General features: G+C 35.1%; 1 protein-coding gene across 1 annotated transcript in view; it reads left to right on the top strand.

Moving 5' to 3' along the window:
• Positions 1-257: 257 nt before the first annotated feature.
• The window catches only part of ZCWPW2 (zinc finger CW-type and PWWP domain containing 2), a gene marked incomplete at its 3' end in the record, with an annotated part of 82,588 nt that continues 70,476 nt past the window's right edge, over positions 258-12,369 (top strand). The window contains exons 1-2 of the mRNA XM_084246563.1: positions 258-559; positions 6,672-6,831. Of these exons, the coding sequence (XP_084102689.1) occupies positions 273-559; positions 6,672-6,831 (447 nt within the window). The 5' untranslated portion in view covers positions 258-272. The remainder of the gene's footprint in view (positions 560-6,671; positions 6,832-12,369) is intronic.

Genomic DNA, 12,369 nt, shown 5'->3' with positions numbered 1-12,369 from the left:
ATTTTGCATCATTTTAAGCCTGGATTGATTGATACTTTTTTTTTTGTTCTTTTGTTTCTGGGTAGGTCTAATCATAACATGTTAAATGTGTACAGTGTTTATAGAATAGAAAGTGGGCATATAATGTTTCAAGGAGTTATTTCTTGTATTTTCATTTGAACTCTCCCTACTTGTATTCTTGAATCCTTATTCTTTTATTTTCCAGATTGAATGCATTTGTGGAAAAGAAAATTTGGGATGGTAAGAAAATAATAGAATATTATAACACTGCAATGGATTCCTCAGTGGAAAACAACATGTATGTGAACAAAGTGTGGGTTCAGTGTGAGGATGAAAGTTGTCTGAAATGGAGATTGTTGTCAAGTGAGGATGCAGGAAAAGTTGATCACAATGAACCTTGGTACTGCTTCATGAACACTGATTCAAGATATAATGAGTGTTCTATCTCTGAAGAAGACTTTCCTGAAGAGTCTCAGTTTCATCAGAGTGGATTTAAGATTGTCTATTCACAGCTCCCTCTTGGAAGCCTGGTTTTGGTAAAACTACAGAATTGGCCAAGGTAAGATTTTTGTTATTTTGTAATAAACTATTGTATAGTCTTGCTGAGTTTTAAATCTTAAAAACTTTCAAAGAATCAGCATTTCTCTGTTTGTCTAATTTCTTAATTATTGACTTCAGACCTCATTCTTTTTTTTTAAATTAAGATTTATTTATTTATTTATACAAGCACTGGATACAGTCAGAAGTGCGGGAGGGTGAGAGAATTCACCAGAGTGGGGAGCAGAGCAGGCAGACTGACGAAGTACACTGCTGAGGGGAGCAATGGGCACAGCAGGAGAGGTCTGCGTGCCATGTGGGACCCTTGCGGTGGCTGGGGATCAAACCTTTGGTGCAGAGGCTGCAGGCAACTTCGCAGCCCACTGCTCAATCGCTGCGCCACCAGGGAGGCCCCGGACCTCATTCTTTTCTCCATTTAATTAGGTTTAGTTATATTTCTGGTTTCTAAAATTGGAAATTTAGCTGCTTCAAATCCTTGTTCTTCTTGATGTAAGTAATTAAAGCAGTGCATTCCTCTCTAAGCACTACTTTAGCAATAGCCTACAAATTTTGGTATGTTTTGTTTTATAATCATTCTGTTTGAAATATTCACTAATATTGTTGGTGATTTCCTCTTTGAAATGGGCTATTAAAAGTGTACTTGAAATTACAAAATTTGGGGGTATTTTTAAATTTCTTTTTAGCTTCTAATTTGAATTTATTATAGTCGGTTTCATAAAGTCTTATTTTATGGCCCATCATGGTCTATTTTGGAAAGAATGCGTACTTTGTAGTTGTTGCCTAGTTGTCTAAAAGACATTTTCTTTTTAAATTTTTGTATGTTTATTATAATATATCTCAGTATTTCCCCTTTGGGGTTGATTTCTACCATTATGCAGTGTGTACTTTTAGTATACAAATGAGAGGGTTTTTTTTAATTAAAAATTTAAAAGTCATAAACAATTTAACCTGTTTTGATTTTCTCATTTTGGGACTTCTTTTATCACTTAAGATGGATCATTTTTGGTTATCTTTGATAATATTTTTTGTCAGCTGTTTTTGTATATTTTAATTTAATTGTTTTCCTTTTCCTTTTATTATTTCTGAAGTTACTACCAGTTGGGCTTGTGTTTTTCTTGTGTTCCTTCCAGTTTAGTCTTTATTGAAAAAATTAAAAATTCTTCCCTGAGCTTTACCTTCATTCTTTTCAGATTTTCATTTTCTCCGATTATCTATTTTTCAGCTTTTTCTAATTCTAATTTATTTTTTCCCCCATGATCTACATATTTTCTTTATTTATCTTAGCTCAACTTGATATCTCAGATACAGCTCCGACCTCTTTTAAAGGGATGCCTTCTGGCATACTTTAACTTTTCATATAGGGATATTTTTCATTTTTATCATAATGACTTAATATTTGATTCTACTATGATTCTTCTTGTGTGCACACATAAAATGAGAATTTTTTTTCTTTGAGGAAAGGAAAAACAGTCAAAATATTTTTTTTTCAGTCGCTTTTCTTTCTGTTGTTCAGATGGATCATTTCTATTGTCCTATCAGTAAGTTCATTGATGATTTGTCATAATCATTCTGCTGTTGAGACTCGTTAAACTTTTTTTTGATTATTGTGTTTTTAGTTCTGATATTTACATTTGGTTCTTTATATCTTCTATTTATTTACCAAACCTTTAACTTTTTACCTTTTGTATTTTTTTAAAATATATTTTAGTAGGCTGTTTCTGCTGCCCCACTAGAAGGATTTGAGGGTGGATAGATACCTCTTGGTTCCTACCAGGTCAGAGTGGAAGTCCAAGTTCTACACTCAGCCTTACCTGATTCCCTGGGTAGGGAATGGTTCTTGAGACCCTCTGATCAGTATTGAAAAGAGGGCTCCACAGACAGCAGTGAGGGCAGGAAAGGAGTCAGAGTTTATTGAATAGCAAAAGAGTAAGACAGAAAACTCTGGGGAGACCTCTCCGGGCATAAGAGAGGCTCTCTGAGGTGCTGGCGCTAATGCCTATGTATGTTTTAGGAATACGCATTTTACAAAGCTTTCTCATGAATATGAAAATTAATTTAAAGAACATTTATTTGCATTAACATACTGTAATCCAAACAGTTTGATAATAAAATATGCCTTTTTAGATATGGTATATAAATTTCCTTTTTAATAATACTTTAGTAATACTAAAAAGCAATACTTTTTAAATATAGTATTTAAATTTGTAAATTAAGTTCCTCCTAGGTAATTTTTTATTTAAACTATTATTCGATTATTGCATTTTGTTTCTTAAACAATATATTTAAAATGTATATGTGGATGGAAAACTTGTCTTACCGTCAGTCTCTGCTCTTGGGTCCTTTCCAGTGATTTCTTGGAACTATAATCTTTAGTTATTGGTGATGATTCCCACTCATGTATTTTGTTTTCCACAGGCAAAGAATAAAGCCCAAGTAAATTCTGATTCCCTTTTAAACACCCAAACTAAAATTTGAAAGCATCAGTCATGTACTTCTCACTGGGGATAAATCCATGGCAACTGAAATCATGCTTAAGCTTCAGTATGTATTGAGTGCCATAGCACTACACTATCTTGTTAAACCACTGGCTAGAAAACATGTAAGACATCTGTTTCTTCATGATTTTTTTGCCTTTCCTTTGAAGTTACTTTTTTGCCAAAAATCCCCTTACTTCCCCAGTAGATTTCAACACCTGGTATTTATTTGACCGTATTGTATTTATACATTTTACCTTTCAGCACCCACAGATTCTAAAATCAATTTTATGCTTTCCTCATAATTCCAATGCCATTCCATTGACATACTTCTACTCTGTCTTTCCATCTTTAATACCCTACATAACATTTCAGAATTTCTTAATATGCAAGTGAAAAATCGAGATGTGTAAGTGCACAATGTGCTATCACCATTGACAGTTTGGAACTCAAATTGAGGTCAGAGTGAGGGTAAAAAATGGACATCAGCTTCTTCAATCATAACAAGTCAGAGAAGATGATAGATGCAGCAGCTGGAGAGAAGTAATCATGTTTTCTGTATCTATTGCCTCTGCTCAGCTTTTCCTGCTGTTTCATATATTCCTTTTTAGCTGGGATATACAGATTAGGAGTCAGACAATTCCTCTGCACTGCCTGAAGAAACACTAAAGTGCTCCAGTTATTTGAATATTTGACAGTACTTTTCATAATTCATCTAAATCAGCATCAATATTTTCTACAGTATAATATGTTTTAAATGAAGAACAGAACTTTTTTATTGGCATGAAATTTTTTTTAGGCACCATCTCTATCATTATTTATATTTTATAGAGTAATAATTTAAATGTAATACTCTTGGGCCCAATAGATTTGATGTAAAAAGTAGTTATATTAGTATTTATGTCTGAAAAGTAGACACACATCTTATACATAATAACCACAAAATCTCTCTTTCATGCATTAAGTGTTAGAAATCCTAAGACTGTTTTGTGCTGAACAGAGCAGGTGCTACATATAATTTGATGTTGCTTGGCAATAATCCTTTTTAAAATTGCTGGGAGGTGCAAATTGCCTTGTATTAAACATGAGCTCCATATATTATACAAAGGTTTAAAGAAATAAAATTTAACAATTATGGTTTTGATACTTTTAAAATAGTTGTTATTCAGATTGAAGATTTCCAATAAATTGGTCTCCTTTGCAACTGCCACTCATTCTTAGATGTTTACCTATTGAAGTTTTTTACTTTAGTGAATTCCTTCAGAATGTATATTTCCAATGTAGGTTTAAATGATAAACTCCACTTAATATTACTGTACAGACCAATAAGAGTCACCAAATAGTAATGATACTGTGATGGGAAGCTGAAAATAACCACATAGTCTTCCTCATTTAGGTCTGAACCCCAATTTAATTTTCTGTTGTAACTTCCAATTCATCTAAAGAATTTGTTGTTTGGGGTTCCAGGTAGTATGAGTCAATGATACAAGATGATATAAGACTGCCCTCTTCTCCCTTTCCCCTAACAAGAGAGGTCCAGGAACCATAGGACTATGCTCAGCATCTAGGGAGCAATCAGACCCCTGCTCCATTCTCAGACCCCTGCTCCACCATCCCTAGGGACTAGTGCACTCACGCCATCACTTCCTGGCAGCTATATGTGGGACTTGGCAACTTTTCTGGAATCACGTTTTTTAATACTAAGCATGAAATATTTTTATTAGTTTTTTTGTTTATCATGTAAAAACTTTTTAATGGTTCATTAGGATAGAAGCATTTCTATATTTATGACTTTTAATATCAACTGATAATTGAATAAAAGATTAATAATATATAAATTCAAGCAATTTATGGATTTTATATTTTCATGATTTCATATTCTTTATATCATGGCTTCTTTTAGTTTTTAAAATTATCTGAATACTTTGCCTAGTTTCTAAATAATTACCTAAATGAGGAGAAAAATATTTTTGTGTCAAAATATTTTTGTGTCATTCTTTCGACTTCTCAATTTTACCAGTTATCTTAACATGTCTATAGTTAATTATTTTGCTAGAGCAGCCATAACAAAATATCCCAGATTGGAGTAGCTTAAAAACAACAGAAATTTTTTTTGTTCTTACAGTTTTGTGGACTAAAAGCCTTGAGATCAAGGTATCAGCAGAGTTGACTTCTTCTGAGGCCTCTCCCTGTCTTACAGATAGTGTCTCTCTTTGTGACTTCAGGTGGTCTTGCCTCTGTGTCTGTGTGTCTAATCTCTTATTAAAGAGATTAGGGCCTGCCTTTAACTTAATTACTTCCTTAAAGACCCTATCTTCAAATAGAGGCATAGTCTGAGTTACTGGGGTATAGGACTTCAACAGATAAGTTTGGGGGATGGGAACACAATTCCATACATAACAATGACACTTTACAATAGTTTACTTTGTCAAAAGGTGTAAAGTGTGTGTTCCTTTGAATGGTGAGCAGCCAGAGTTACTAAGAACCCTAGACAGCTGTTTGAGGCATTTTGTTTAGTAGAAGGCAGAACTATTCTGGATCTCCTAATTGGAACCTCACTGTCACTCTTCAATGTTGCAAACTGTTACAGCTGTTGACAGTTGTACATATTTTTTAATGTTTGGGCATATTAGATACACATATTTTGGATTTTGATCTATAAAATTCTGCCAGATTCCCAGTGTCCTTAGTCATAGCTTTGTGACCTTATTTGCTACCTCCCTTCTTCCTGCTTTATTCTCTGCAATAGTAGGTCAGATTCTAGAGAGATTAGTAAAATATTTAGAACTTAGTCAATATATATAGTATATTTTTGCCAAATGGAAAAATAAAACATATCAAGGAATTTCTGTAGTTTTATGACTAGAAAAAACGTATCACTGAAGATTTTTTTTTCTCTGTAAAAATCCATTTTATTTCTACTATTGAGAATTCTACACAGTTTGGTCACCTGTCAAAGTAGCAGATAGCATAGAACTGCTGGGCCCTATTTCCACTTTTCCCACCATGATTATAATCTGTAGATTATTGCAGTCTGATATACCGGTGCTCCATTGGCTGTCCTGCCTCTGGATATGCCAGCCCTTTCCTACCCTGTCAGAAGTCTTGTCATGGGTTAACATTTTAGTAATTAAGCATTCAGACTGATTCGAGTTGATTCGATCCGCCATGATTCTAATAAGTTTTTTTTCCTTGTATCTTTCCTATCAGTTATACTTAAATGTCACTTATTGACCCTGGAGATCATTCTTTTGTCTTGCAGTTCTTTTTTTTTTTTTTTTTTTGTGGGACCCTAGCCAGCGGCAGGGGAACGAACCAGCGCTGCAGAGGCTGACGGGCAGCTTCGCAGCCCAGCGCTCAACTGCTGAGCCACCAGGGGAGGCCCTGTCTTGCAGTTCTTTCTTATAGCTTATGTATATCTTAAACTTGTGAGTTTTTCAAAGCTTTCTGTATCTACAAAGATATAACTGATTATTTGTATTAAATGAACATCCTACTTGTAAATGATACAAATATGAATATGTTTGTTTTTTAAAAAGTTACTAAAATGCAAAGGAGAGAGTTTAACATTATTGTGACAAATGTATTGTCTACCTGTTTTAAAGCTTCAAAATAATTAAAGGTATTTTCTTTTCAAAGTTGGCCAGGGATACTATGCCCTGATCCTTTTAAAGGGAAATATGTGACCTATGACCTGGATGGAAATGTTGAAGAATATCACATAGAATTCTTGGGTGATCCCCGTTCACAATCATGGATAGGTGCAACGTTTGTTGGACATTACAGTATCACATTTAAGGTAGGTACAGTAACATTGCAATTTATTCTTCTTCCATTTTTTTAAAATTATGATCACTTTTGTCTCCAACCCTAAAATATATGGTTATTTAACTTTATATTATATAAATAAAGTAGCATGTACTATTTATACTCAATATTCCTGTTTTTTAAACCATTCCTTATATCCCTTTGACCCTTCCCATCCTTCTTAATGTCAAAATTCTCAATTTGTTAGTGTCAGCTAGAATCATCTACTTATGTAAATGTCAAATATTTTGTCTTTGTCATTCTGACCTGCTTTATTATGTGCAGTTGCCCAAATTCCTTCCATTTTGTTATAAATGGCAACTTTGTATCTTTCCTTATGGCTGAATAGTGTTCTATTATGTGTATATAACCACATCTTGATCTAATCTGCTGTCACTGGACTTTCAGGTTATTTCCAGATCCTAGAGATTGTAAATAATGCTGTAGTAAACATTGTAGGGCACATAAACTTTTGAGTTGATAGTTTCATAGTCTTCAGATAAACACTCAAGATTGGGATTTCTGAGTCATATGGTATTTCCATTTTTAGTTTTTTTTTTTTTTTTTTTAAGATAACTCCTGATCATTTTCCAAAGTGGCTGCACCTGATTGAGTTCCCATCAATAGTGTAATAGGGTTCCTCTTTTTCTGTATCCTTTCCAGCACTTGTTGTTGGGGTCTTTTTAATATGTGTAGTTTTCATGGGGTGAGATAATACCTCATTGTAGTTTTAACCTGTATCTCTCTTATTAAAAGTATCTATTGGTCTTCTTGATATCTTCTCTGATAAATTGCCTTTTTAGCTCTACTGCCCATTTACTAATTGGATTATTAATTTTTAATTGTTAAATTGTTTTGTATATCTTGTCACTGTGAAGTGTGAACATATTCTCCCATTCAATAAGTTGCCTTTTTGTTTTTAAAGATTTATTTATTTATGCATACAAGTACGGGGGTACAGGCAGAGGTGCGAGGGCTGAGAGGATTCACCAGAGACAGAGGGGAACAGAACAGACAAATTGACTGAAATACACTGCTGAGGGGAGCAGCAGGCTAGTTGGGAGAGGCCTGCTGCACCATGTGAGTTGATCTCTGGCCAGGGATCGAACTCGTGCTGCAGTGGCTGCAGTAAGCTTCATAGGTTGCATCTTAACCCCTTGCACCACCAGGGAGGCCCCAATAAGTTGCCTTTTTTAAAGTCTACTTATATTTTCTGTCACTATGTAGAAACTTTTTAATTTGAAGTCATCCCAACTGTACATTTTTGCTTTTATTTCCTTTGCCATAGAGGTCAAGTCTCCAAAAACATCCTTATCATTGATTTAAAAAATGGATTGTCAATGTTGTCTTCTACATATTTACATTGCAGGTCATATAGCTAAGTCTCCAATTCATTTAGAGTTTATTTTTGTATGTGGAGTTAAGAGAGTAATCCAACTTCATTCTTTTGCATGTATCCATCCAGTTTTCCTGGCACCATTTGTAAAGCAACTTTCCTTTCCCTGCTGTATGGTTCTGGCTCCTTTATCATGAATTAAGTGTTGACATTTACTTGGATAAAATAAATATGGACTTATTTCTGGGATTTTGATTTTATTCTATTGATCCCTGTTCTCTTTTTATTCTAATATCACTTTTTTAAAAAAAAAATATTTATTTATTTATTTATACAAGCACTGATACAGTCAGAAGCGTGAGAGGGTGAGAGAATTCATCAGAGGCAGAGGAGAGAGCAGAGCAGACAGACTGACAAAGTACACTGCTGAGGGGAGCAGTGGGCGGCAGGAGAGGTCTGCACGCCATGTGGAACCCTCACCTGGTGGCCGGGGATCGAACCAGTGCTGTAGAGACTGCGGGCAGCTTCGCAACCCAGCGCTCAACCGCTAAGCCACCAGGGAGGCCCTAATATCGCATTGTTTTAATTACTGTTTAAAGTCAGGTAATGGAGTGCCTCCATTTCTTTTCAGGATTGCTTTAGCTATTTGAGGCCTTTTTGATTCCTTATAAATTTTAATATTTTACATTCAATTTTTTGGACACTAGTATTTTGATGGGAATACATTAGGTTTATATATAGCTATTTGTAGAACAGTTATTTTAACTATATTGATTCTCCCCGTCCATGAGCATGGGATGTCTTTCCATCTTCTATGGCATGATCTAAATTGTTAACTACGTCTTGTGATTTTCATTGTTAAGTCTTTCACCTCCTTGGTTAGGTAATTCCTAGGTATTTGCTTCATTTTGAAGCAGTTGTTAATGGAATTATTTTCTTAATTTCTTTTTCTTCTCATTCACTGCATCTAAAACTGTAACAGGATTTTGTATGTTGATTTTGTAACCTGCCACTTTGCTCTATTCATGTATTGTTTCTAGTCGCTTTTTAGTGTGGAGTCTTTAGGATTTACCACATACACATACACACACACACACATATGATCTCAGCAATTATTTCTTTAATATTACTGTGCCTTTCTTTTCTTCTTATGGAACACCCATGATACAGATGATATTTCTCTTTAGGTTATTACAGAACCTCCTTACACTGTTTGCGATTTTTGAAATTATTGTTTCTCTTTTGTTCTATTTGTGTGTTCTCTGCCACTGTACTTTCAAGCTCACTGATTTTTTTTTTCATTAACTTGGCAAGCATGGTTATAACTGCTATCTTGAACTCCTCATCGGACATATTCCACAGTTGTACTGGATTGAGACTTTTTTCAGGTTTCTTTTCCTCCAGAAATTGTGGTATGTTTCGCTTTCTCTTCTTTTGTAGTTTCTATGGATAGTAAAAGGGAGTTGCCTTTTCTTACTTTGATAAATTGACATTATACCCCTGCTAGGTTTTTTGCCCAGCTTGTTTAAATGCTTTTGTACCTATTGAAATGACCAGGGTGCTGGTGCCAGCAAGGGGTAATAATAGATAGGAAGGACCAGCTGCCATTAATAGTTCATTGTGGGAGGTAATCCTCAAGTATACTACCCTAACCAAGGGGCTATTGGTTTTTTATAGGGAGGCTTTCATTCCAGAGAAGCAGGGAGGCTATGGGAGTTATTTAGGGAGGGTGTTGGTTCTGGAATTTGTTGTGCATTTGTAGACACACAGGAGCCATGACCAATTTAACTAAATAGCCTGGGTTTCATCATCTGTGTAAAGGCTTACTGATTTCCTGAAGAACAAATTAGTCCTTATCTCACAGCTGCGCATTCTTTGGTACACAAACAGAAAGGGAGGTTAATGTGTGTCCAGAGGATTGACAGTCTGAGGCTTTGTTGGGGTGTATAGATTAACCCAGGATGTGCTGGGTTAGTGTTGGGCTCAGTTTCACTAGACACCATATGACTGAATGTCTAGTGAGGATCAAGGGTTCAAACTTCCTACAGCGCTGTGGCTACCCAAATTTTGTGGTTGTGATCATATTAATCCTTTCCCTATGTCAAATCTTTGGCCAAAATGTCTTATATATTCTCATACCAGTGTTGAAAAATTGATGTGGTATTGAGTGATTACTATACTTGAGATAAAGTAACAAGCCATTAATTATTCACTTTGCTTTTTGAATATTTAGTCGTAGTCTGGGGTGCTTGTTCCTGTTATTAAGATCCAGGTGCTCAACTCTGATTCGTGTAAGTATTTAGTTGTCTTTGTCTTGGACCTGGGTAAGCATAAGGCAGGTGTTTCACATATCACAGCCTCAGGATGCAAATAATAGTATTGTCTATAAGGAGACACAGGTGTTCTTATATTCTCTCCCACAGGTTCAGGCTCCAACTGTTCTAGTATAGGAGTCTCAAACTCAAGCACTCTGTATCCTTACTGCAGTAGTCCTCCAGTGGTGCACCCTCTTTCATGCAGGCCAATTTGGGTGTCCCTTTCTCCAATACAGTGTGCCTAGTTTTTTTGTTTTTTTTTTAACTGCTGGTGCGTGTGTGCCCTTGAGTTAACAGCATGGCTGCTCCATATAACAGCCACTCCTTTCTCTGTGGGTTGTATGCCCTAGTATTGCTCAAAATACAGTTTAACTACAGTTTTCCCTGCCAATTCTGCTCAGCATTCTCCTGATGTGTGCAGTAGTCAAGCTTTCAGGGGTGTTGATTTGTTTTGTTATGATTTGGTTGTGAACCTGCGGAGGAGGTGAGTCTAGTGTCTTCACTCTGCCACCATCTTGCCAGACTCTCAAATGTCTTTTTAAAGCAGTTTTTAAAAGGAAATAGAGATATAAAATTAGCTGTGGGATAATTTTTAAATTTATTTTTCTAAAGGCAACACAGTATAATTCAACTGAGGACTGTTCATACCAATTTTAAGATCACCACATGACAATTTTTTAATTCTCTTGAGAAGACTCTAAAATGGTAGCCCTCACTCACAGAGAAAATTAATTATAGAATTCAAGCAGATTTTCAAATTTCAAACAGAATATTTCATTACAAAATCTTCAGTATGCTTTTGACTCCTTAAATTCCTTCAACTTTAAATCACATACTACAGTTGATGAATAGCCTGGACTCTTAGGCTGATGAGACTAGGTGAACTAGATGATCCATACCACTTTCCAAAATGGCTTCATCAATTCACATTCCTACCAATCTTGTATAAGGGTTCCTCTTTCTCCAGATACTTGCTAAGATCTGCTGTTAGTAGATTTTTTTAAACCATTCTCACAAGTGTTGGATGATATCTCACTGTGATTTTGATTTGCATTTCCCTAATAAGAAGTGATGATGAACATTTTTCATATATCTAACCTAATATTAATCAGTGCCATTGAATACAAGCTTAAGGTAATTCTTGTCATTTAATATTATGCATAATTTGCAGATATTGTTGATAAAGCTGATGTGTGATTTGAACTTAATATTTATAGTATGTTTATTTTATTGGTTGTATGGAGTCATTATAATTTTTTTGGACATAAGTAACGTACCCCAACCAATATTGCTTGGTCTATAATTTTCTGGTTCTTTCAATTGCGAGGAAAAAGCAGGTAGTTCACCCCTGATTCTATGATGTTCCTATAGTATAGATTTTTGTCTATTATGTGAATGGATTTGTTTTTCTTCTTTATTTTAATAGTCAACCTACTACTATATGTAGGATATTTCTGTAGCTATGCAACTGTATCTTGGGGTAGATAATCATTTGGATCTTTATCCATTGTATTATGGAGTCGCCTATATTTTCTAAGGGAAATGGAAAGGAAACAATACCATATTGTTAAACTTGAGTTTTACAACTCTGATAATTCTGTTTCCTAATTGTGGTGGTCATTAATACAGTTAACCAAAACTTTTCCGGTCTCTGTCTTCCTGTTGCAAAGTACAATTACACATTTGTCATGCTTGGTGTAGGTGTGGGGGTGCAGTGAGTTGTGAATGAAAGTGATGACTATCTAGGCAACTATGTTCACTCTAACATCCTTAAATATTCTCTCTTTCTCTGTGGCACTGTAACTGGTAATGTTTGAAATTTGGTTTAATACTTTCTCAGACCGGATCATGGAGTGATGCAACACAGTACTGCCCCCCT

This window comes from Talpa europaea, assembly GCF_964194135.1.
Source record: "Talpa europaea genome assembly, chromosome: 11".
NCBI lineage: Eukaryota > Metazoa > Chordata > Mammalia > Eulipotyphla > Talpidae > Talpa > Talpa europaea.
Note: the sequence above shows the minus strand (reverse complement) of the source record. Positions and strands in the feature narration are given on the sequence as shown.